This window comes from Pogoniulus pusillus, chromosome 20 (genome assembly GCF_015220805.1).
Source record: "Pogoniulus pusillus isolate bPogPus1 chromosome 20, bPogPus1.pri, whole genome shotgun sequence".
NCBI lineage: Eukaryota > Metazoa > Chordata > Aves > Piciformes > Lybiidae > Pogoniulus > Pogoniulus pusillus.
Genome location: NC_087283.1, coordinates 26,445 through 51,739, shown reverse-complemented (window position 1 = coordinate 51,739; position 25,295 = coordinate 26,445). Strand labels below are relative to the sequence as shown.

Sequence of the window (25,295 nt, the reverse complement as noted above, 5' to 3'; positions counted from 1 at the left end):
GCATTCTCTCAGTCCCCTTCCAGTTCTCTCCCAGTCCCCTTCCAGTCCCTTCCCAGATACCTTTCCACTGCCTCTCACTCCTTCCCAGATCTCCCCCCCGTCTCTCCAAGCGCCTCCCACTTTATCCCAGTCCCTCTCAATCACTCCCACTCCCTCACACATCTCTTCCCAGTCCCTTTGAATCTGCTCCCAGTCCTTCACAGTCACTCTCATTCCCCTCCCTGTCCCTTCCCAATACCTCCCAGTCTCATTCCCTTCCCAGTCCCACCCAATCTGCTCTCAGTCCTTCCCAGTCACTCCTAGTCCCTCATGCATCCTTTCCTGCTCCCTACCAGACCATCCCAATGCCCTCCCAGTCCCACTCAATCCATCCTAATCCCTCCCAGTCCCTCCAGATCCCCTCCCAGTCTCTTCTAATCCCAATCCATTCCAGATCCATTCCCAGTCCCTCTCAATCCCCTCCCAGTCCCTCCCATTCCAGTCCTATCCCAGTCCTTCTCAGTCCATCCCAATCCCCTTCTAGTCTGTCCTAGTCTCTCCCAGTCCTGTTCCAGTCCTCTCCCATTTCCTTCCAATCCCCTATCACTCTTACCCAGTCCCCTCCCAACCCCTACCAGTCAATCCCAGTGTCTCCCAGTACTTCCCAATCCCCTTTCAGTCCCCTCCCAGTAACTCCCAATCCTCTGTCAGTCCCTCCCATTTTCCTCCCAGTCTCTCAAAATCCCCTCAAAGGGCCTTCTAGACCCCTCCCAGTCCCTCTCAGTCCCTTCCCAGTCCATCCCTGTCCCCTCCCACTACATCCTAGTCCCTCCCTGATCCCTTCCCACACCCTTCCCAGTCCATTCCAGTTCCCTTGCACTACCTCTCAGTCCCTCCAATCCTCTCCCAATCCTCCCTAGGCCCTTACAGTCACTTCTGGTCCCTCATGCATCCCTTTCCACTCCCGCTCACTGCTTCTCAGTCCTTCCCAATCCCCTCCCAGTCCCTGTCAGTCACATCCCAGTCTCTTCCAATCCCTCCCAGTCCATTCCAGATCCCTTACCAATTCCTCCCAGTTCCCTTGCAGTCCCTCCTACTCGACCCCAGTCCCAACCACTCCCTCCCAAGGCACCCTTGCAGCAAAGGAATTGTTCCTGATGTCCAAGCTCAGCCTTCCCTGGTGTATCCTGAGGCTGTTTCCTCTTGTCCTTTCAGGAGTTACTTGAAAGAGGCCAGTGCCAGCCTCGCTCCAACCTGCTTTCAGCTGGCTGTGGAGCTGCTGCTGAATGAATGTCTCCTTACTCATGATTCTTTCACAGGCTCTGACCTTCTTCGACTGTTTGTTATTGTGAAGTTGGGGAGTTTGTTATTGTGGGCTGGGGGCCCTGGTAGACAGAAGGATGCACATGAGCCAGCAATGTGCCCTTTGTGGCCAAGAAGGCCAATGCCATCCTGGAATGGATTAGAAGGGCTCCCAGGAACTGCAGAATCTCATCCAAGTGCTCCCACTAACACTGTGTGCACTGCCAGCCCCTCCTCGTGCTCCCAGCGTGGCTCCAGTGTCCACTCAGTGCCCCAAGTGACCCCCAACTTCCTAGGCCTCCTAGTTATCCCCGTGTCATCTCAGTCCCTCTCAGTGCTTCCAGCCCCTCCAAATTCCCTTGCCAGTGCTCTCCCCGTTTTCTTAGTGCCCCGAGTAACCTCTAGATCTCCTTGCCAGTGCTCCCCATGTGGCCCCAGTGACCTCCCTGTTTCTCCCAGTATCCCAAACTCTCTTGCAGTGCCAGCAGTAACAGCAACTGCTGCCCAGTTTCCGTCAGTGCTGCCAGTAACAGCCAATGCCTCCCAGTGCTCCTGGTGACCCCAGTCCCTGACAGTGCTCCCCGTCATTCCCAAAGCCTTTCCCAGGGCTCCCAGTAATGCCCAGTGACCTCCCAATCCCACATAACTCCTCCCCGGGGCTCCCAGTAACGGCCAGGGTTGCTCAGGTCCTGAGGACACGCAGCTGCAGTGGTGTCTGCTGTCAGCTCGTGGGGGAGGTGCCTGTGGCTGCCTGTCCGAGAGTGCCTGGGCTCTTAGTGGAGCTGTTGGGCAGCAGTAACCTTTGTCTCTCTTTTCTTGCAGTGCCCCCAGAAAGGACTTGGAGTGGCAGAGGTTCTGAGAGCTGGAAGCATCCCATGGTTTAATGCATGAGAGCAAGAAGCAGCAGAGAGTCGTGGCTGCCAGTGATAAGTGCAGGGCCTGCAGGGCGATGTCAGGGTAGTAAATGTTGGGGGACATGCGAGAGGGTGGGAGCTGCAGCCCTGTGCGGCAGCTCTGATAGAAGACAAAAGCAGCCGGGGCTCAGCCGTGTGCCAAAGGTGCAAAAGTTAGGCAGAAGGATGTCCCTGGCTTGGGTGGAGAAGAAGGAGCAGAGCCTGTCAGCTGTCCTTGTCTCTGGCTTTCTTTCCCTGACACCATACAGGGGGTGAGGGCTGTGACGATGAAGCAGAGGAGCAGGTGAGTGAGGGGTGGGGGCAGCCTCCCTTGCAAGGGTGCTTGCAGCCCTGCACGTTTGAAGGGCCTGAGAATTCTTGGAGGGGATTAAAACACACTGCAGACTGCGTTAGTGGGAGGTGCTCCAGGAGAAGACGAGCTCTGTTTTTCCTCTAGCTCCTGCAAAACGGCCTTAATTCTCGTGTCAACAGCTCCCCCTGTGTCTCCTCTGCTGTCTATAAATCCCTCCAGAGTAGATCAAGGAAGTGCTGAGTAGCCCCAGCTGGAGTTGAGAGCTGTCCCTATAAAGTGAGTGTGTAGGAGTGGCAGAGCGTGGGCTGTGCCTTGCGTGCGGTGTGCTGTTGGCAAAGGCAATAGGCAGAGCGGCGCTGGGCTGAAGGCGCTGCCCCCGGCCGGGCGCAGAGGCGCTCTCGGTTGTGTGTGCTGCCCTCCGGTGTTTGCTCGTGGGTACTGCAGTTGTGTAGCGGCTGCGGTGTGGCGCCGGTGCTGAGTGCTGCCACCGTGTGTTTGCTTGTTCACACTGCATTTCCTCAGCCGCGGCGGTCCCCCGTTTTCCTGCCTCGTCTCTAAAGGCCGTGCACGACTGAAGTGGCTGAAAGCTGAGGGGAGGGGAGGAGAGGAGGGGAAGGTGAGAGGTGGGAGGGAGAGCTGAGAACTGGTTTGGATTTGTAAGTATTGGAGTGAGGAGTTAAAAGCGGCAGGCGGGGGGGGCGCTCGGGGGGGCGGGCCGGCGCTCGGGGGGCGGGCCGGCGCTCGGGGGGCGGGCCGGCGCTCGGGGGGCGGGCCGGCGCTCGGAGGGCGGGCCGGCGCTGGGGGGGCGGGCCGGCGCTCGGGGGGGCGGGCCGGCGCGCGGGGGGCGGGCCGGCGCTGGGGGGGCGGGCCGGCGCTGGGGGGGCGGGCCGGCGCTGGGGGGGCGGGCCGCGCCGCTAGGGCTCCGCAGTCGGACGCATGCGGCAGTGGGAGCGGGGCGGAGCATCGCGGGTGGAGCCGCAGGGAGCGGCAGTGGCGCTGAGCAGGCTGCAGCGGAATGGCGGCGAGCACAGAGCGGCAGGCAGGCGGGCGGGCGGGCAGGGCGTTTCGGGCCAGAGGGAAGCCTCCCGCGTTCCCCGGCAGAGCTGCGTTCTTTGTCTCTCGCAGCAGAGGAGTTTGGGCAGGTGAGTTGCTCGGCAGCGGCGCCGCATCTGAGACGCGTTTTAGCGCAGCTGCCGTAAGTAGCCTTTGCGGCGCTGTCTGCACGTGGCCCTGTGCCACATGTGCTGGGCTCTGGTGCTGCTGTGGCAGGGGGGTTGCGCTGGTAGCTTTGCACAGGTCCCTTCCAAGCGCTACCCTCCTGGGCTCTGTGATCGCACTTAGAGCAGGTTGCGTGCTCGGCTTTCCGTCCCATAGTCATTACGGCTCCGCCAGCGGCGTGTGTGCTCTTATTTTCTCCTTTTTTTTCCTTCTCTCCTTTTTTCCTTTCTTTTCTCCTTTCTTCCCTTCTCTCTTTCTTTCCCTTTCTCTTTTTTCCACGTTTTTTCTCCTTTTTCCCCTCTTCTTTTTCCTTTTCTTGTCTCCTTTTTTCCTTCCCCCTCCCCTTTTTTCCCCTTTCCTCCCTTTCTTCCCCCTCATTTCCCTCCTTTTTCCCCTTCCCTCCTCCCTTGTTCCATCTTTTTTCCTGAGGAGTGTTTAACCTTCTCCCAAGAGTCTGCCTTGGAGCAAAGATTTTCAGCTGCGTTTGAAAGGAGTTCTGCAGCCTTTCTTCAGCAGACCCTAGTGGCCTGACTCGGAGAAATAGAATGGTTTGGCTTGGAAGGAAAATTAGAGATCATCTTGTTGCAACCCCCGGCCATGGGCAGGGACACCTCTCAGTAGATGAGGTTGCTGAAGGTCCCATCCCAGCTGCCTTTGAACACTGCTAACTTGGAGCCTCCTTAGGCAGCCTTTTCCAGTGTCTCACCGCCACAACTGCTTGCTAGCACCAAGTAAAGTTGGAGCGAATGACTTCTTTAGAAAGGGAATCTTTCCCACCCTAGATTACCAAGAAGTGGTTCATTCTCTTTCTCTTGGTCCTCTTCAGGTGCTTGGAGAGTACAAGCCCTCAGCGGTGTGCGGTGATGGTGCTGTGCAGGCCAAGGCAGGCTTTGAGCAGGATGTCCGAAGGAAGCAGCTCTGCGGTGCCGGCAGAAGCTGGAGCGGCAGCTGGCAGCCCAGCACAGGTAACTGAGAAGCATCCGAGTGCTGCTTGCACTCTGCCTTTTGTTGTCTCTTGCAGCACTTGACCTTTCCAAAAGAGCAGCTGTGTTCAGCTGGATGGATGGATTTGCCTGCACTCAAGCTGTTTGCAGCCAGGAGCCCGTGCTGCAAACGTGCAGCTGCTGCTTCCGAAGCCACTCCATGTAAATCTGTGCTGCCGTTGGGTTCTGCAGCTCTCTCCAGCAAGCATGGAATGAGCTGAAGGAGCAGCAGGAGCAGCATGGCCATTCCCCAGGCAGCAGGAGGGTTCAGCCCAGCACCAGCTCATGCGGGAGGAGCAGATGCTGAGGAACATCCCCCACGAGATGCAGGTGGCAGAAGAGGCTGGGTCAGGTAAAGCTTTGTGTCGAGTTTGTGCTCCTTCTGGCAGTCAGTTGCACCTATTCAGATGAGTAGAAGCATGGAGTGGTTGCTGTTGGAGAAGAGCTTCCAAATCATCCAGGGCAGCCCTTAAGGCAGCACTGCCAGGTCACCCCTAAAGCATGTCCCTGAGCAGCACAGCTGTAGGACTTTTCCTCCCTCCAGGTAGCTGCAGCCAGCAGTGAGGTCACTGATCAGACTCTGTGCTCCTCAAGCCCAGCACCATGTTTGCTGCTGTGCAGGCAGATGCTGAGCAATGCCATGAGCATGCTGCACTGTTACACATAAGCAGTCTCTGTTTAACTAGAGCAAAGTGCTGTCTCTGCAACCCACACAGCACAGAGAGAGGCTCCTCAAAAATGGGGGCTGCTTTGCAAGGCAGGGAATGAAAATCACTGAGCTGAACTGAACCTGTACCATAACTGTAGCTGTGTTGACTGCAATTACCCAGTTTGGAAGGAGGCCAGAGAAGCAGCAGACAAATTCTGCCATCTCTTGCAGCCGCCTCATCTCACTGAAATCACTGGGCAGAGCTTGGCTCAACTCTGGCTAAGCCCTTGGAGTCCTGGGGCTTAAGCACTCCAAGTGGTCAGGACCTTGGAGCTGTGCCTCTTTTAAAGGAGGAGTAGATGTTTGATGGATTACCTTTAATCATCTGACTTGCACAATCTTCAAAGCAGTGAGAAACTTCTATGGGCACAAAAAATAGCTTAGAACATGACCCTGCCAGCCTGGAAGAGCAGGGGAGAGGAATAAGGGATCAGGTCTGAAATGGGCTGCAGTTGAATGTGTGCAGGGCAGGGCCATGAGGATGAGCAGAGGGCTGGAGCACCTCTGTTGTGAGGAGAGGCTGAGGGAGTTGGGGCTGTTCAGTTTGGAGAGGAGAAGGCTCCCAGGTGACCTCGTTGTGAGCTTTCAGTACCTTCAAGGGGTCTAAAAGAAAGCTGGGGAGGGACTTTTTAGGCTGTCAGGCAGCGATAGGACTGGGGGGAATGGAACCAAGCTGGAAATGGGGAGATTCAGGCTGGAGGTTAGGAAGAAGTTGTTCAGCATGAGGGTGGTGAGAGCCTGGAAAGGGTTGCCCAGTGAGGTGGTGGAATTGACCAGGTTGGAATCATAGAATCAGAGAATTAACCACGTTGGAATCATAGAATCATAGAATTAAGCAGGTTGGAATAACAGAATCATAGAATTAAGCAGGTTGGAATAACAGAATCATAGAATTAAGCAGGTTGGAATAACAGAATCATAGAATTAAGCAGGTTGGAATAACAGAATCACAGAATCAACCAGGTGAGGCTCATGGAATCAACCAATCCAACCTGCTTGATTCTGTGATTCTATGGTTTCTCCCTTCCTTTCTTTGTACCAAGGATCTGATCTCAGCGTGGAGCTGCAATAAATCTTGCTCAAGTGAGATGTGACTCTTCTGAGCACAGCCAGTTTGTCATTTCCCCCCCAAGCAAACAAGCTGCTTGCTCTGCAACTCCAGCTTGCTGCTTAGCATCGCTTAGAGTAGCTTCCTGAAAGAAAGCCCTCAGCTACCTGGAGTAAACCTGGAGAGGGAAACCACTGCTGCTGCTGCCTGTGGGCTAAGAAAGCTGTTCCAAGGAGAAGTTTGACTCTGCTGGCAGGGGGTGGATAAGCTAATTCAGCTTTTCTTCCCTTTGCACTGATCAAGGCAAGTTCTGCACGCAGCCTTGCTGCTGTTGTCTGCAGCTAACTTCTTACCTTTGTTTTAAGTGGGTACATAAAGGATGAGTGCACAGCAGGGGATCAGCTTTGTCAGGCAGTGAGTGCACAGAGTGCTCATGTATCTCATTAGGAGTTGTATGTTTATTACAATAAGCATGCATAACTTAGAATCCAACAGGCTGGAGGAGACTTCCAAGCTCAGCCAGCCCAGCCTAGGGCCCAGCCCTGGCCAATCACCCAGCCCATGGCACTAAGTGCCCCAGCCAGGCTTGGCTTCAACACCTCCAGGCACGGCCACTCCATGGAACGTGCAGCTGGTGCTTCCAGAGCCACTCCATGTAAATCTTTGCTGCTGTTGAATTCTGCAGGTCTCTCCATGTATTGTTGTCTCCAAGTGGGACAGATAAAAGTCTCCTCCATGCCTGACAATGCATGACTTTGAGAACTAGCATCAGTTATTTTTTAGGCACCTGCATTTTCCCATCTCAATTTGCTCCATCACAAGTAGTGCACTGTTGGATTTCCAGAAGCCTTGTATCAATTTGGGTATTGCCTTTTGCACTTGAGCCCCAGCTGAGCAAAAGTACTGTTCAGTGGTGCAGTGGAAGGAGGCTGGACCCCTTTAAGAGTCTTTGATCACAGTCATGTAAGCAGCAAGCTGGTTTTCATGCCAACTAGAGCTTCCCACTAACCACCTCTAGAATGCTAGAATCAGTCAGGGTTGGAAGGGACCACAGGGATCATCTAGTTCCAACCCCTCTGCGATGGGCAGAGACACCCTGCCCTAGAGCAGGCTGTCCAGAGCCTCATCCAGCCTGGCCTTAAACACCTCCAGGGATGAGGCCTCAACCACCTCCCTGGGCAACCCATTCCAGGCTCTCACCACTCTCCTGCTGAGCAACTTCTTCCTCACGTCCAGTCTGAATCTTCCCCGCTTCCAGCTTTGCTCCATTCCCCCTAGTCCTGTCCCTACCTGGTAGCCTGAAAAGTCTCTGCCCAGCTCTTTTGCAGGCCCCCTTCAGCTACTGGAAGGTCACAATAAGAATAACAGAAAATAACCAGGAGAACTGTACTGGAATGAATGACATTTCCACATGGGAATATTGCTGGTGTCTTTCAGAGTCTTTTCATCTTCCCTGGACTAACTGAAAACCCCTCTTTCAGTATGTGACCTTGCCTGAGTTGCCTGCTGTTGTGGTCTTCAAAGATGGAGCTTCCTTTGTTTCTGATGGTAAGTAAAAGTGGATATTGGCCATATCATGGAATCAGCCAGGCTGGAAGAGACCTCCAAGATCACCCAGTCCAACCTAGCACCCAGCCCTAACCAATCAACTGGACCCTGGCACTAAGTGCCTAACAACCAGCCTGTACCTCTCTTGGCACAACTTGAGACTGTGTCCCCTTGTTCTGTTGCTGGTTGCCTGGCAGCAGAGCCCAACCCTAGCTGGCTACTGCACTGCTCCTGTGCACTGCGGCCCTCCTCTGGACCTGCTCCAGCAGGTCCTTGTCTCTTCTGTTGGAGGTTCTGTAGCTGTGTGCAGTACTCCAGGTAGGTCTCACCAGAGCAGGGCAGACTCAGACTCACAGAGTCAAGCAGGTTGGAAGAGAGCTCCAAGCTCATCCAGTCCAATCTAGCCCCCAGCCCTGTCCACTCAACTGGACCATGGCACTAAGTGCCTCACCCAGGCTGTTCCTGAGCGCTTCCAGACACGGTGACTCTGTGGTGCCACAGCAAAATACTCCAGGTGGGCCCTCAAGGGTATTCTTTGAGCTGTCATGGAAGGGCTGTGCTTGCCTTCCTCTTCGCTCTATTGCCTTGCAACCAGTCACCCACCAAAGAAAAGTTCACTCAGTGACCTCCTTGATCTGCATTTGATTTAGTTTTACTTTTGAAGCGGCCTGGAGAAGGAAATTTTGTCAAAGAGAAACAATTTTAAACTGCTGTTTTGTGATGTGACCTGTCTGCTTTTGCCACCCCTGTCAAAACACACAAGCCTTGTTTCAATCCAGGCTCCTAATTCACTTTGCACAAATCTTACTCTCTTAAAATGTATTAGAAGGGTTTTTGTAAACCAGTCAGTGCAGAGGCCCTGCAAGAGACTGGATATTGTTTTATGTGCAGCTTACCATTGGGCAGGAAAGTGCTGTCAGTCACAGCTCCCTTCCCATGTCACATTCCCTGCTGGGAGAGGATTGTTTGTCCTTGGTTTGGGTGAAACTAATCAGCCAATCAGCACTGCATGCTGTGCTCTAATACACTTTTTGTTCAACAGCTGCAAATTGCTGTAGCAGCTTAGGAGTGACATTTCTGGAAAGGTGAGAGACCTTGTCTGGAAACAGTAGAGGGTTAAAAATAGGCTTCTCTAGGCTGAAATAAATGTTATTGCCCACCTCACAGCAGCAACAGAAGAACACATTCTGCTTGCTTGCTTGCTTTCTCTTTTGTTGTCAGAGTGTGAAGATGGTGATTTGTCATCCTGGATAAACAGAGCAAGATTTCAAGGGTATCTTCATGTGGATGGCTTTACACTTCATGAACTTGGAGACAGAGGTGAGCTGCTGCTGCCACTAAAGTCTTTGCCATCTCTTCTACGGAACAGGAGTAACAACTGAGGAGCACTAAGAAGTAACTTTTCAAGCCCCTGAAATTATTTACAGTTAAGATGGACAGTGCCAGTCTGTGTTTGGTGTTGGTGAGACCTGCTCTACTGACCAGAAGCCTCATCCAAAGCCTGCACCAGTCCTTTCCTCAACAGAAAAAATGAGTATGTCTAACCCTGTAGTAGTCACACACAAAAAAATGAGTAGGCCTTTTAATTTGAGAGCAGTTTAGGATTTGCATAAACTACCTATCAACTCCTGCAGTGCCTACAGGGAACTGAGAAGTCTTAAGTCTGGATGGGTTTATGTCTTGTATCTGATGGGTTCAGGTAACTTTGAGGTAGATCTGCTCTGTAGTTTTTATCATGGAATCACAGAATGGTTTAGGTTGGAAGGGACCTCAAAGCCCATCCAGTTCCAAGCCCCAGCCATAGGCAGGGACACCTCCCACTAGGACAGGCTGCTCAAGGCCTCGTTCAACCTGGCCTTGAACACCTCCATGGATGGAGCATCCACAAGCTCCCTGGGCAACCTGCACCAGTGTTTGACCCCCCTCGCTGGAAAGAACCCTTTCCTAACATCTAGTTTGAATCTCCCCTCTGCCAGTTTAAACCCATTCTCCCTTACCCTGTCATTACAAGACCCTGTCAATAGTCCTTCCCCAGTCTTCCTGTAGGTCCCCTTCAGATACTGGAAGGCCACACCAAGGTTTCCTTCTCCAGGCTGCAGAGCTCCTGCTCTCTCAGCCTGTCCTCAGAGCAGAGCTGCTGCAGCCCTCTCAGCATCTTGGTGGCCTCCTCTGCACTGGCTCCAACACTTCCATGTCCTTCTTGTGCTGGGGACTCCAGAACTGCCCCCAGGACTGCAGGTGGGGTGTGAGGAGAGCAGAGGCAAGGGGCAGAATCCCCTCCCTTGCCCTGCTGCCCACACTGCGCTTGCTGGAGCCCAGCACAGGGCTGCTGTCTGGGCTGCACTCACACTGCAGGCTCATCTTCTAAGTCGGAATACTTTCCAGCTGGGAATGCATGTTTCCTTTTTAAATGGTTTCAAGTATTTTATTCCTTATTTTAGGAAAACTTGTGGCTATTGCAGTCATTGATGATAAAAACTCTTCAGTGGAACATACCAGGAACAGAACTGAGTGTTGGTGACAGTGTGGGAGAAGTTTGCTGATATGATGTAGAGAACTTGGGGAAGTTTGTTAGATCTGAAGAGATGCCAGGGTGAGTGAGTGAACTTGTGGATGTTCCCTGGCTTATGACTTGTGGATGTTGCCTGGCTTAGAACTTCAGCCTGTGACTCTGTTGTAGCACACTGCAAGCTGAAGGAGGTGATGGGAGCTCCTGTGTTGCTCCTCTGCCATTTGGTAATGAGGTCACAGGAGCAAACAATGATCACGTGGCTTTCTAAAGCCTCTGGGTCACCTTTAAAGCACAAACAGGAGCAAAGGAGTTCTGATGCCTTTGAGATGAGCTCAGTGAGCTTAAGGAAGTGACTGTTCCTCAGCTCAGTTGCATTAAAAACAACTTGAGTGATGCCTTACATATTCACTGTCTATGGAACTTATATTAAGGAGGGGCATTTCAGTCGGACTGTAGTTTGCTGAAGAGACTGAGAGGAAGAAGACCTTCTTCTGTCCCTTTCTGACTGCACATGTGGACTAAGAAAGGATTTTCAGTGCAGTGTATGCTGTTTTCCCAGGCTGCTTTGGATTGTCTTCAGCCGCAGTGCTGCCTCTTGAGGAGTCAGTGGACGGAGCGAAGCAGCCTGAATGTCTGAGACTCTAGGAGTCAGCCTTTCAACCCTTAGACACCAAGCAAGGTGTTTTTTGGTCCATTTTGCTGAGGAGTTACTGTGTGCTGCTTACTGTAGTGTTTATTCTTTGTGTTTTGAGAGAGAATATAGCAGTTTTTCAGAGCTAACTTTCTGTTCCCTCCAGACTAAAATCTGTCACTCAGGAAGTTGCCAGAGATTATGGGGATAGTTTTCACAGGTAGGCACAACATGGTACCATGGTCAATAGCATTCTGCATTAGCCTGCCTAAACCAGCAGGAATTGGTTTGTTTTCTGCATGAAAAATGCTACAGTGCCTGTTTTAGTATTCATATGCTGAAATTTAACAAGACTCTTCCATTAACTGAACGTGTTCTGAGGTGCTGACTGTCCTGTACACTGTCTGGTTTCTGATTGTATTGCTTAGTATCTCCTTAGTTACAGGAAAAGTGTTTAAGAAAGACCCTTCACTGGAAATGATTGTTCAGTTTTCTTGTCCACCATTCTGTCTTTCACTGCTTCTCTTGCAGGGATTTCCAGTTTGGCCACATGGATGGGAATGACCACATGAACAGTTTGCTAATGGAGTGAGTAAATCCTTGGTTGAATATTCTTTCTGCTCTTGTATCTGGTGTTAATGAACTGAAAACAGTATGATGAAGAGCTCTTCCCTTTCCTGGGTGCCCTGGCACAACTTGAGACTGTGTCCCCTTGTTCTGGTGCTGGCTGCCTGGCAGCAGAGCCCAACCCCAGCTGGCTACAGCCTCCCTGCAGGGAGCTGCAGATAGCAATGAGCTCTGCCCTGAGCCTCCTCTTCTGCAGGCTGCACACCCCCAGCTCCCTCAGCCTCTCCTCATAGGGTTTGTGTTCCAGGCCCCTCCCCAGCCTTGCTGCCCTTCTCTGGACACCTTCCAGCACCTCAACATTTCTCCTGAATTGAGGAGCCCACAACTGGACACAGTACTCAAAGTGTGGCCTGAGCAGTGCTGAGCACAAGGGCAGAAGAACCTCCCTTGTCCTGCTGCCCACACTGCTCCTGAGCCAGCCCAGGATGCCATTGGCTCTGCTGCCCACCTGGGCACTGCTGCCTCCTCTTCAGCTCCTCTCTGCCAGCACCCCCAGGGCCCTCTCTGCCTGGCTGCTCTCAGCCCCTCTGTCCCCAGCCTGCAGTGCTGCTCGGGGTTGTTGTGGCCAAAGTGCAGAACCCTGCCCTTGGCCTTGTTCAATCTCATCCCTCTATTAAATGTGGCCTCTGTTAAATTAACTTCTCTATTACAGCTGTAACTTAGGTTTTCCTTAGTTAACTCTGCAGGGCATTAGGCACATTCAAAGTTATGTCAGTTTGTAACTGGGGCTGTAAAGAATGGTTATGCATTGCCTGTGCTTCTGATTTCAGGAGAGTCCCATTTCATTCTTGATGCTTTCTTTAAGAGAGGCATACAACTGAGCTCCCTCAGAGAAGCAGCATGAAGTGCATGAAGGATGCTGGCTGCACTCAGTACAGACAAGGCACATTGGAGTAGGTTAACAAGATGCTTGACATTTGCCCTTAATGGTCATTGTCTTCAAATGCATCATTCGGGAGTGAAGTTGCTTGGCATTTGCAGTTGACTACTTCTTCTCTGGCCTTTGGAGTGAAGGAAGGGAAAAACCAGAGTTGAAGATGTCAGCTCTGTAAGTTTTCTCTGGGTGATCAAAGCATGCACAACATCCTGTGCTTGTGCTCTGGAAGATTCTAGGAGCTTCCCGGGGACTCAGGGAGCACAAGTTCTGGATTTCTGTGGGCTGTCTCTAGATGAACACCTGATTGCAGTGAATCTAAAAGCAGCTGTCTCTCATTTGAAGTTAAAGTGATGTGAGTGATCTGGTGCTTTATAGGTGCCAAAAAGGAGAGCTTCTTCACCTGCTTCTCCTGTGCAAGCTCTTCTGTCTGTCTGCTGAGATGTTTCTGCCTGTTTCTCTGGCAGAGAAGTGTTTGCTTTTTTGGCTGGGTAAGTAGGAGATTTGTTTTGTTGATTTGCTTTGTTTTGTCGCTGAATACTTGGTGCAGCTGGCCTCAGATGCTGTTTGTTCACAAAGGACACACTACTGTGTGATTGGTGGGCATAGAAGCAGTAATTGCTGACAGAAGCACGCTTGTGACCTTGGCTGTAAATTCATGAACAGACATTACAGTGTTTCTGTCTCTGCAAGCCAAAGTACTCTCATGCTGAAGAACTTCTTCCTCAGATCCACTCTGAGCAGCCCTGCTCTCCCTCAGCTTCAAACCATTCCCCTTGCCCTGTCTTTAGACACCCTTATGGAAAAAGTCCCTCTGCAGCCTTCCTGCTGCAGGTTCCCTTCAGGTACTGGGAGGTAGCTTTAAAGTCTCCCTGGAGTCTTGTCCCCTTCAGGCTGAGCAGCCCCAGCTCCCTCAGCCTATCCTCTTAGAAGTGCTCCAGCCCTTGGCTCATCCTCGTGGTCCTGCTCTGAACTGGTTCCAGCAGTTTTACATTCTTCAGCTGGACTGTGGCCATGTGGAATGTTTTGGGTTGTGCTTTTGCCTTTGCATGCTGAAAGACTTCCTGTGTTACCTTAGTAGTACGTTTCATGTGCAAGGTTCCTGTCTGTGATCTCTTGCTGCTGGGGAAGTCATGAGCTACCTGTGGGGGTGTGAAATGCAGTAAGCTTCCATCGCGTTGCCTGCACGGATGTGAGGGGACAAAGTACTGCTGAGAAGCTTTTTTGTACCATTCTCTTCCCCCTTCCCCTCTTGCCTTTAAGGGAACACACACAGGGAGAAGCTCACTGAGCGCCCTCTGACATGCTGTAGGAATTCTTTGCTTTGCAGTGTTTTACACTGTGGCTCTTCAAACCTGTAACCCATCTGCTTTCCATTGCCAGCGAGCTGACCATCCGTACTACCGTCGCCTTGAATGCCTCCAACCAGCAGTGTTTGCTGCCAGACAGACACCTGGAGAAGACAGAGGACATGGTTAAGTTCATGAAGGATATCTTGGATGGTGCTGCTGAAGTAAGTCTTTGTTGTGGCTTGAGATATATTGGTTGGTGTTTGGTTTTTCCCCCCTTAGCTGCGGTGGCTCCGATTGTTACGCCGTGTGATTTATCTTCCTGTCCTGGCTGTCTTCCCGTGCTGGGTGCTGGCAGTGAATACGTGGTGAGGAGTGCTTGGGGTGTGCCATCCTTTGCTGTTCTCACTGTGGGAACTCCAAGAGCCATGGAATGGGTGCGTTATGAGTGATGCACAATTAATAACCAATATTAATGTTGGTATCCAGGCAAAGGTTGTTAATAACTACAACCAACCTGTTTCTTATCATTCAGTCTCTGCAGAAAGCTTATTGACAAGGTTCAAAGCACACAGCTGGGGTATTTGTACACTTAGAATCATGGAATCAGCCAGGTTGGAAGAGACCTCCAAGCTCATCCAGCCCAACCTAGCCCCAGCCCTCTCCAGGCAGCTAGGCCATGGCACTAAGTGCCTCATCCAGGCTTTTCTTGAGCAGCTGCAGGGACGGCGACTCCCTAGGCAGCCTCTGTGGTCTGAGAGCAGAGCAGCAACTTGCTGTTAGTTTGCTGTGATGGTCTCAAACAACTGTGGGAGAGTTTGGCATGAGCCTGTTGGAATGCTTAGCCTTACTGGAGGAGCTGGGAGCGTCTGGGCAGCATGAAATGCAAGAGCAATTGCTTTTCACTTCCTTCTTAAGGGACTTAAGGGTTGGGAGGTCTGAAGAATGAACTGTTGGGATCATAACTGCAAAGTGTCAGCAGTTTTGACATGGTTCCATTTGACATTGCAGGCACAGGCTGGTGATGGACTTCTGCAACGAAGCAAGAGAGTCATCTATGAGGCCAAGGCTGCTGTAATGGTAGAGTTCATTGCTTATTCAGTGAGGTGATGCTCTTGTCAGTCAAGAAGGACTTAGTTGCAGAGGCTTTAGAAATGCTTTGATGTAAGCTTGTTGCTATGCTGTGCCTAGTGTATCTATTGTCACTATTTAGAACTAGGCTTAAACCAAATGAACTTCTGGATTAAAACAGCCAATCATGTCTGCCACAGTTCTAACTGTTCCACCTGCAGGAATGTCACATTTTTCACTCTGCTGTTAGTCTGACATATTTTAAGGGACAGAATCATGAAAATCCAACCTCTTTTCCTTGAGCTTTTTGCCATCGCTTCAGAGGTTCTTTTGTGTTCTGAGCAATGTTTTGGTTTCAGTCTGTCCCAGTCCTCTGTCAGCCTCCCAGCCAAAAAATCTCTGCTGCTGGTGAGGCGGAGCAGCTTCTGTCTGTTGTTACTTGTCCTAGTGCTGAGCACCACCAAGCAGCAGCTGGCACCTTGGTGCTGACCCCTGCCCCTCGGCAATGTATAGACATTAAGGAGATCCCTTCTCTTCCCCAGACTAAACAGCCCCAGCCCCCTCCTCTCTTGCCCCCCCACCGTGTCCCCCTCCCCCCCCTCCACCTCCTCTCTTCACCCCCCCACCTCCTCTCCTTTCCCACCCCTCCTCTCTTCGCCCCCCCCCTCCTCTCTTCGCCCCCCCCTCCTCTCTTCGCCCCCCCCCTCCTCTCTTCGCCCCCCCACCGCCTCTCTTCGCCCCCCCCCTCCTCTCTTCGCCCCCCCCCTCCTCTCTTCGCCCCCCCCCTCCTCTCTTCGCCCCCCCCTCCTCTCTTCGCCCCCCCCTCCTCTCTTCGCCCCCCCCTCCTCTCTTTGCCCCCCCCTCCTCTCTTTGCCCCCCCCTCCTCTCTTTGCCCCCCCCCTCCTCTCTTTTCCCCCCCCTCCTCTCTTTTCCCCCCCCTCCTCTCTTTTCCCCCCCTCCTCTCTTTGCCCCCCCCTCCTCTCTTTGCCCCCCCCTCCTCTCTTTGCCCCCCCCTCCTCTCTTTGCCCCCCCCTCCTCTCTTTGCCCCCCCCTCCTCTCTTTGCCCCCCCTCCTCTCTTTGCCCCCCCCCTCCTCTCTTGGCCCCCCCCCCCTCCTCTCTTTGCCCCCCCCTCCTCTCTGCGCCCCCCCCTCCTCTCTGCGCCCCCCCTCCTCTCTTTGCCCCCCCCTCCTCTCTTTGCCCCCCCCTCCTCTCTTTGCCCCCCCCTCCTCTCTTTGCCCCCCCTCCTCTCTTTGCCCCCCCCCCCTCTCTTTGCCCCCCCCCTCCTCTCTTTGCCCCCCCCCCTCTCTTTGCCCCCCCCTCCTCTCTTTGCCCCCCCCTCCTCTCTTCGCCCCCCCCCTCCTCTCTTCGCCCCCCCCTCCTCTCTTCGCCCCCCCCCTCCTCTCTTTCCCCCCCCTCCTCTCTTCGCCCCCCCCCCTCCTCTCTTTTCCCACCCCTCCTCTCTTCGCCCCCCCCACCTCCTCTCTTTTCCCCCCCCTCCTCTCTTCGCCCCCCCCCTCCTCTCTTTCCCACCCCTCCTCTCTTCGCCCCCCCACCTCCTCTCTTTTCCCCCCCCCTCCTCTCTTCGCCCCCCCACCTCCTCTCTTTTCCCCCCCCTCCTCTCTTCGCCCCCCCACCTCCTCTCTTTTCCCACCCCTCCTCTCTTCGCCCCCTCACCTCCTCTCTTCGCCCCCCCCCTCCTCTCTTTTCCCACCCCTCCTCTCTTCGCCCCCCCACCTCCTCTCTTTTCCCACCCCTCCTCTCTTCGCCCCCCACCTCCTCTCTTTTCCCACCCCTCCTCTCTTCGCCCCCCCACCTCCTCTCTTTTCCCACCCCTCCTCTCTTCGCCCCCCCACCTCCTCTCTTTTCCCACCCCTCCTCTCTTCGCCCCCCCACCTCCTCTCTTTTCCCACCCCTCCTCTCTTCGCCCCCCCACCTCCTCTCTTTTCCCACCCCTCCTCTCTTCGCCCCCCCACCTCCTCTCTTTTCCCACCCCTCTTCTCCTCACCCTCCCCCATTTTTCTCTCTCTCCCCACCTCCTCCTTTCTCTCTCCCCCACAATAACGAGAGCCACACCAGAGGCCAGAGCTGTGCTGTCGCAGCAAGCAAAGGGCAAAGGAGGCAACGAGATGCTGTAGGGACTCTGACTCTTGCTGCCAGGCTGCAACAAGAGGAAGGGAGAGTCTGGCCCCCAACAGGTGAAAACAAGAGAGGAGCAAGGCAGGAAGCACAAAAGCAAACCTATCTCATGAAGGAAACAGCACAACTTCAAGCACAGCTTTAAGCACAGCATACCAAGGAGGAACAGAAATCCCAAGCAGAGCAAAGGGGAGGAGTGGCTTAGAGAAAAGCAAAAGCACCCCACAAAGGACACAGCCAAAACACCACCCCACAAAGGACACAGCCAACCTACCCCCACAAAGGGGATCAGCCAAAGGCTTCTGCCTCTCCTGGGGCAGCTTAAAAAGGGGAGGTCAATTGAAGTCTCCTCCCACCCCAGCTGTGGCCACTTTGCCCTCCCTGCTCAGTGCCCTTTATAAGCAGAGCAGGAGGAGCCCAGCCCCAAGCTGGGCCCATTGCGGGCCAAGGGATCCTCCGCCTGGCATCCCAGGTGAGTGCGCACGGGTGAGCACCGGGTGCGTGGTGGAGGGTTTCGAAGGCCGGGGGGCCTGGCTGGCCCCCTGGCTAGCTAGGGCCACCTTAGGGCTGGGCTACTGACCCACTGCAACATCCCCCTTAGCTCACGGGTGCTAAGTCTGTGTTGCTACTGAGGCTGAGGTTTCTCTAGGAGGTTGGATCCTCGAAGGTTTTGCTCTGGGTTCTGCGATGGAGGCAATGATGGAGCAGGAGCACTAACTGGAGCTGGTAACGGACCAGCAGCAGCAGCTGGTAATGGAAGTGGTAATGGAGCAGGAGCTGGTAAAGTAGAGTGGAGAGGAGGAGGAGGGAAGCAGCAGAGACTGCCCGGGGGAAGGCAGAGAGTGGGGGCAGGACGGCAGGGGCTGCCCGGGGAAAGGTGGAGGGCAGCGGCAGGAGGGCAGGGAAGAGGTACAGAGCTTTCAGGTGCTGAGCTTCAACAGAAAGACCTGATGGAAAAGAAAAGAGACTAACTTGTTTAGCAAAAGTACTCTCTGGAATTTCCCAAGTCGCTTATTTATTGAAGGGAGTCATTTGTTGGTCATTGTCATCACGAGAGAGGACCTTTTGCTTTGCGTTAGGGTGGTTTGGGCTTGCCTGTAACTCCAGGCCCCTCAGAAATTGATGGGGGGGGAAAACCCCAACCCATGGATGTTCTCTTGGTTGTCTTTAACAGATAAACAAAGAGCAAGTGCGACTGAAAGAGCTTTGCAGGTAACAACTCTGTGACCCTGTTTGGAGAGTTTTGAATTGGTCATTGCCAGCGAGATCAAGGTAGTGCCCCTTGGCCTTGCTGCATGTGGTGAACTGCTCCTAACACAGCCCAGCTGAACACAGAGTCAGGTGAAATGAAGGCTGAAGAGATAGGAAAAGTCTTTCTCAGCCTCATAGCTAAAGACAGTTTAGTTTCCCCAAGAAGTCCCATTCTACCTGTTGTGCATTGGTTTGATGCCAAAGCCAAACAACTGCCCCAGACCTTTCTATTTTCTCAGCTTTGGTGTAAATGAATATGAATTGAGGTTGGATGAGGCCCTGAGCAGCCTGTTGCAGTGGGAGGTATCCCTGCCTAGAGCAGAGGGTTGGGACTGGATGATCCTTGAGGTCCCTTCCAACCTAAACCATTCAATGAAGTCTTTTATCAGCTCCTAGGATTAGTGACAGTGGGGAATGTTTGCTTGCTATGAGCTGAGGGAGCTGTTTCCTAAATGGAATGTTCATTAGTTCTTTAGCACCTGAAAATGTTGGCAGGCTACTTGATAAACCTCCTGGAACGCAGGGGCCTGTTGAATTGTTTTCCCAGTGCCTGAACAACTTGCAGTGCTGTAATGGGTTAGCCTCCTGTTTCCCTCCAACACAGAAGTGAGGCAAAAGTAACACAGCCAAGGAAAAACCCTCTGGGTTGAGATCAAGAGGTAAATACAAAATGAGATCCTGCAGTGCACAATTACCTTAGCCTGTTTCTGTTTGCAGAAAGCAGGAGTCAGCCACCTGCCACCCATCCCCTCCTGACCCCAACCCCAGAAACCCAAAGCAGCACTTGGCACAGGAGGTCTCTCGTGTTGCAGTCTCAACTTCAAGCCCTGGAATACTTTGCTTCAGCCAGCAGCATGGGGTTGGATACCAACAGCAGAGTCGACTTAACCTGTGACTAAGTGAACTTTAAGTGTTCTGACTCCACAGTGGAACCTGATAAAGAAAGATGTGAATGGAAGCAGGCTCTGACTGCTCTGTGTAACTGATGAGAAGCTTTCTGAAGGAGGTGAATTTGTTTTACAGCCCTTCCCTCAGCTGGTTACAGATCTTCAAGGTAGCTGCTGGTGCAGTGTCTGTTGGAGACTGTTAGCCACTCTGAAGGAGGGAGTTAGTGGAGCATCATAGGAACATGTAGAGAGATTGGTCAGGAAAAGGCATTTGTGTTACCCTTTTGAGTCATTTGAGTCACTTTTATTGTAATCCCATGGCTGAGAGCAGGACTCCTTTGTGTCCAGGGTTAAAATCTTCAAGGAGAAACAGTGCCAAGGCTCTGAATTGATTGGGACTTGGTGCTGCTAGTTACAATGTAGGACAGTTAAGGCAGTCCTATGTTTTGTGATTTGCCTTTTTTCCTACCGTTCTAGTTTTGGCTCGGGCTAGTGTGAAGTGTCTCTGGAACGAGGTCCTTGTGGTCCCTTCTGACCCTGACTGATTCTGTGATTCCAGCAAGCAGCTTTTGACTTAAAAACCCCTGAGGTCACTGCAGCACCTCTCTATGGAATAAAAGAAAGGGATTTTGCTGCACTGCTGAGAACTGTTTCCAGCTCTGAGCCTTTGTTGTTGTGGTTGTTTTTGGTTCGTGTTTATAAACAGCAGTAGCTAAGCAATCCTCTCTGAGCTATGGACCAGAATCTGCTGCATCCTGTGCAAGAAGCAGATCCCAGTGTGATCTGGTGCAGCTGTAGCACTTCCTAACTGCTAGGTTTGGGAGGAGGGCATGTGTCTCAGTCGTTTCTGAGCTGTGATAGCAATCAGGTGTCTGCTTAAGTCTTGACCCTCTGCCACGTGCTGCCACGTTCACCAGATCTTTCTCCCGGCTTCAGGGAGAGAAGGAGTGTCCAGCTCCCAGAGTGGGTGTCAGAAGCGATGTGAAGTGAAAGGGGTTTGCTGAGGTCATGTAGGAAGTTGTGTGAGGGCATCTGGCAGTTTGGTTTTTGATTTCTTCAGTCTCTAAAGTTTTTCTTGGAGCAGCTTCACTGCAATCCTTTTAAATGCACAGAGTATCAGCACAGGCCCTTTTAGACAGTCCTCCAGCTTTGCTGCAGGTCCCTTTCAGATACTGCAGCGTAGCTCGAAGCTCTGCCTTCTCTTCTGCAGCCTCCACAGCCCCAGTTCTTTCAGTCCTGCTTCCCAGGAGAGGTGCTGCAGTCCTCTGCTCCTCTTTGTGGCCCTCATCTGGCAGAAGAGCTGTGTTTTTCCTCTAGCTCCTGCAGAACGGCCTTAATTCTGGTGGCAGCAGCTCCCCCTGTGTCTCCTCTGCTGTCTGTAAATCCCTCCAGAGTAGATGAAGGAAGTGCTGAGTAGCTCCAGCTGGAGTTGAGAGCTGTCCCTATAAAGTGAGTGTGTAGGAGTGGCAGAGCGTGGGCTGTGCCTTGCGTGCGGTGTGCTGTTGGCAAAGGCAATAGGCAGAGCGGCGCTGGGCTGAAGGCGCTGCCCCCGGCCGGGCGTAGAGGCGCTCTCGGTTGTGTGTGCTGCCCCCCGGTGTTTGCTCGTGGGTACTGCAGTTGTGTAGCAGCTGCGGTGTGGCGCCGGTGCTGAGTGCTGCCACCGTGTGTTTGCTTGTCCACACTGCAGTTCCTCAGCCGCGGCGGTCCCCCGTTTTCCTGCCTCGTCTCTAAAGGCCGTGCACGATTGAAGTGGCTGAAAGCTGAGGGGAGGGGAGGAGAGGAGGGGAAGGTGAGAGGCGGGAGGGAGAGCTGAGAACTGGTTTGGATTTGTAAGTATGCGAGTGAGGAGTTAAAAGCGGCAGGCACCGGGGGCGGGGCGGTGCTCCGGGGGCGTATTATTGATAGGGACCTTTACGAATGCGCCGTAACGCGGCCCCGCCTCCCGGTGCTAGGGAATTTCGCGCATGCGCCATGCCGCGGCCCCGCCCCCGTTGCTATGGGGGTTCGCGGCCCCGCCCCCGGTTGCTATGGAGTTTCGCGCATGCGCCGTGCCGCGGCCCCGCCCCCGTTGCTATGGGGGTTCGCGGCCCCGCCCGCCGTTGCTATGGGGGTTCGCGGCGCCGCCCCCGGTTGCTATGGAGTTTTCGCGGATGCGCCGTGCCGCGGCCCCCGCCCCCGTTGCTATGGGGGTTCGCGGCCCCGCCCGCCGTTGTTATGCGGGGTTCCGCGCGCCGCCCCCGGATGCTATGGGAGTTTCGCGTATGCGCCGTGCCGCCGCCCCGCCCCCCGTTGCTATGGAGGTTCGCGGCGCCGCCCCCGGTTGCTATGGAGTTTCGCGCATGCGCCGTGCCGCGCCCCCGTTGCTATGGGGGTTCGCGGCGCCGCCCCCGTTTGCTATGGATTTTCGGCGAATGCGCTGTGCCGGCGGGGTTCGCGGTCCCGCCCCCGGTTGCTATGGAGTTTCGCGCATGCGCCGTGCCGCGGCCCCGCCCCCCGTTGCTATGCGGGTTCGCGGCGCCGCCCCCGGTTGCTATGGAGTATCGCGCATGCGCCGTGCCGCAGCCCCGCCCCCCGTTGCTATGGGGGTTCGCGGCCCCGCCCCCGGTTGCTATGGGGTTTCGCGCATGCGCCGATCCGCGGCCCCGCCCCCCGTTGCTATGGGGGTTCGCGGCCCCGCCCCCGGTTGCTATGGAGTTTCGCGCATGCGCCGTGCCGCGGCCCCGCCCCCCGTTGCTATGCGGGTTCGCGGCCCCGCCCCCGGTTGCTATGGAGTTTCGAGCATGCGCCGATCCGCGGCCCCGCCCCCCGTTGCTATGGAGGTTCGCGGCGCCGCCCCCGGTTGCTATGGAGTTTCGCGCATGCGCCGTGCCGCGGCCCCGCCCCCCGTTGCTATGGGGGTTCGCGGCCCCGCCCGCCGTTGTTATGCGGGTTCGCGGCGCCGCCCCCGGATGCTATGGAGTTTCGCGTATGCGCCGTGCCGCCGCCCCGCCCCCCGTTGCTATGGAGGTTCGCGGCGCCGCCCCCGGTTGCTATGGAGTTTCGCGCATGCGCCGTGCCCCGCCCCCCGTTGCTATGGGGGTTCGCGGCGCCGCCCCCGGTTGCTATGGAGTTTCGCGCATGCGCCGTGCCGCGGCCCCGCCCCCCGTTGCTATGGGGGTTCGCGGCACCGCCCCCGGTTGCTATGGATTTTCGCGCATGCGCTGTGCCGCGGCACCGCCCCCGGTTGCTATAGAGGTTCGCGCATGCGCCGTGTCGCGTCTCGTTGCTATGGAGCGCGGTCCACAGCGAACTGCAGTGCCGACAATTAAACACACGGTGGCAGCAGCGAGCACGGTCCCCAGCGAACTGCAGTGCCAACAATTAAACACAGGGTGGCAGCAGCGAGCACGGTCTCCAGGGAGCTGCAGTGCCTACAATTAAACACAGGGTGGCAGCAGGGAGCACGGTCCCTAGGGAGCTGCAGTGCCGACAATTAAACACAGGGTGGCAGCAGGGAGCACGGTCCCCAGGGAGCTGCAGTGCCGGCAGTTAAGCACAGGGTGGCAGCAGTGAGCGCTGCGCGCATGCGTTGGGTCGCTGTGCGGGGTGCGGAGCTGGCGCATGCGTCCTGCTCTGCCGCCTCGTTACGCATGCGGGGCCGGGGCCGTGCTGAGAGGCCTGCGGGGGGAAGGCTGCGGCGGCAGCGGCGTGGAGCGGCAGCGGGGCCGGGCCGGGCCGAGGAGGGCTTTGCAGTGCCGGTGAGTGTCCGTAGCAGTGCCGCAGGGATTGTCCTTAGTGCGTGGTGAGTTTTCTGTGTCGCTCTGAGCGGGGCCCGGCGGAGCTGCTTCCCAGGCCGCTCAGCGTTGCCGCCCCTCGGGAGGGGCTGTGCGGGCCCCTGGAGTGGGTCTGGCAGCGTCCCGAGGGCTGCGGGGCGCATGGAGGCGCCTGTAAGCCTCTGGGTGTCCCCTGTGGGCTCCGATGGTCCCAGAGGAGCTGGGCAGTGTCTCTGGAGCTGTGTGGCCTCTGTGGGCGCCGCAGGATTCGGGCGGGATCTGAGTGGCTCTCGGTGAGCTCTTTAGGGGTCTCTGTGGGGTCCCCACAGTCCGTGGGCTCTGCTGTGCAGTCTCGGGGCTTGGGGAGCTGAGGATTTGGGGCTGTGCCCCTCTGGTGTTCAGTGTCCAAGCCTGGACCTGGCAGCCACTGCCCTGCCGGCCCCTGCAGGTGATCCGGGGGCGTCTGAAGGGGTTTTGGGAGCGACAAGGGGGTCTGGGGGCTATCGAAAGGCCTTTTGGGGGCATCTGAAGGGGTCTGGGGGCATCAGAATGGGGTTTGTGGGTACCCGAGGGGGCTGTGAGGCCTCTCAGTCTTCCCCTGGGGGCTCCTGGGGGTGTCTGGAGGATCCCAGAGGAGCTGGGGATGCTCTCAGTGAGGTTTGGGGCTCTCTGCAAAGCCCTCACAGTGTCTGGGCTCGTCTGTGGAGCTGTGAGGTGTCGAGTTTGGGGTGCCCCAGGGTTTGGGGAGGTCTTGCTCTGTGTTTCAGTGTCCCCTGAGGGCCTGGGACCTGCAGCCATGCCCCCTGCGGGGTGTCAGGGCAGTCTGGGGGTGTGCAGAGGCCTTTGGGGGTGACACAGAGGATCTGGGTGCTTGTGTAGGGAGTCTGGGAGCATCTGGAGGGGTTCTGGGCTCCCCAAAAAGGGTCTGTAAGCCTGTGCAGGGGTCTGTGTACATGTGAGGTGAGTGTGGGGGTATCAAAGTGGGATCTGAGGGCATCTAAAGGGTTCTGGGGTCATACAGAGGTGTCTGGGGGTCTCTGGGGGAAGCCCTTTGGTGCTCCAAGGGTACCTCTGCAGGGTCCTGAAGGAGTTGAGAGGGACCTGGCAAGGTGCTGCTGAGGGGCTTGAGTGGCGTCTGAAGGGGCTTTGGAGGCAGCTAAAGGCCATCTGGGGGCTCCTAAGGGGATTCTGAGGGGGCCAAAGGGGATCTGGGGGTATCTAAAATGGGTCTGTGAGTATCAAGAGGTCTTTTGGGGACATGTGAAGTGGTCTGGGGGCATCTAAAGCGGTGGGGCTGGATCTAAAGTGGGTCTGGAGGCATCTAAGGGAGATCTGTGAGTGTGTAGAGGGGTTCTGGGGTCTCTAAAAAGGTCTGGGGCTGTGCTAGAGGCTTCTGGGCTCATCTGCAGTGAGCCTGGGGGCCCTCAAAAGGGTCTGGGGACAGGTAAAATGGGCCTGGGGTCATGCAGCAGGGTTCAGAGGCATCAGAAGGGGCATTGTGGGCATCTAAGTTGGCCTGGGGTCCTCTGGAGGTTGCCTCCCTCTTCTGTCTCTGTTGTTTGTGCCTGGGTGAGAGTTCTCTGCTGTGTTTGTTCTCTCTTTTTGCAGGGAGCTGAACTGCTTTGCCCCAGCCCAGCTGCAGATCTGCACTCAGCCTCAGCCCCAAGCCCTGGCAGGGTGGGATGCTTTGGTCCCAGGCCGTGGAGCTGTTTGAAATGCAATTCCTGCTTGCAGCTGGTTCAGAAATGGATTTCCTGTGGCTGTGGGGGCAGAAATGTCTCTGTGGTGAGTTGGTGCCAAGTGCCAGCCTTGCTTAAAGCCTTTTCTTAGGCCTTTCAGTGTGCTGATGGTTGCAGAGGAGAAGCTCAGGGTGTGAGGGAGTGAAAACTGAAGGGGGTGTTCAGGTGTGGGGAGAGGCCTCTGCCCTGGAGAGGCTGCTGGGCAGTGCTGCTGCAGCTAAGGTCTCCCTCGGGGAGCTGTTCCCCTCAGGGGCACTCTGGGGGCACTGTGCAGGAGGTGGCAGCCAGAAGGCAGAGCTGCCTGGGCCTCGTTGCTGTGCTGGCCAAAGCAGGTCACTTGTGCAGCTGTGCCACTTGCTGCTCAGGGCTGTGCTTGGGCAGAGAGGCAGCTGTGCCAGCAGCCTGTGCCGCAGTGCAGTTGGTGCCTGTGTCGGGGTGGATTTAACATCCTTTTACTGCTGGGATGTGCTCCTGCTGCTGCCTTTCTGCTGCCCGGCTGGGAGGGGTCCAGAGGGACTGGGAGACACCAGGA

The 25,295-nt window shown here is 55.1% G+C and overlaps 1 protein-coding gene across 16 annotated transcripts; it reads left to right on the top strand.

The window, feature by feature from the left end:
• The first annotated feature begins 1,358 nt into the window (after window positions 1-1,358).
• LOC135184259 (uncharacterized) lies at window positions 1,359-25,295 on the top strand. 16 transcript variants are annotated; one of them, XR_010305939.1, is made up of 13 exons: window positions 1,359-2,763; window positions 4,532-4,670; window positions 4,881-5,040; window positions 6,441-6,748; window positions 7,927-9,313; window positions 10,435-10,586; window positions 11,303-11,356; window positions 11,668-11,724; window positions 12,534-12,811; window positions 13,016-13,128; window positions 14,021-14,111; window positions 14,209-14,363; window positions 14,938-15,196. XR_010305939.1 is itself a non-coding variant. In XM_064159832.1 (8 exons), the coding sequence occupies exons 3-8, from the start codon at window positions 4,974-4,976 to the stop codon at window positions 24,852-24,854; spliced, it is 717 nt and encodes a 238-aa protein (XP_064015902.1). In that variant the 5' UTR covers window positions 3,554-3,629; window positions 4,532-4,670; window positions 4,881-4,973; the 3' UTR covers window positions 24,855-25,295. The 16 variants fall into 16 exon arrangements, 9 of the variants coding, with proteins under 9 accessions (XP_064015908.1, XP_064015907.1, XP_064015910.1 ...); XR_010305940.1 differs by having other exon boundaries at window positions 7,883-9,313; window positions 12,534-12,656; XR_010305941.1 differs by lacking the exon at window positions 11,303-11,356 and having other exon boundaries at window positions 7,883-9,313.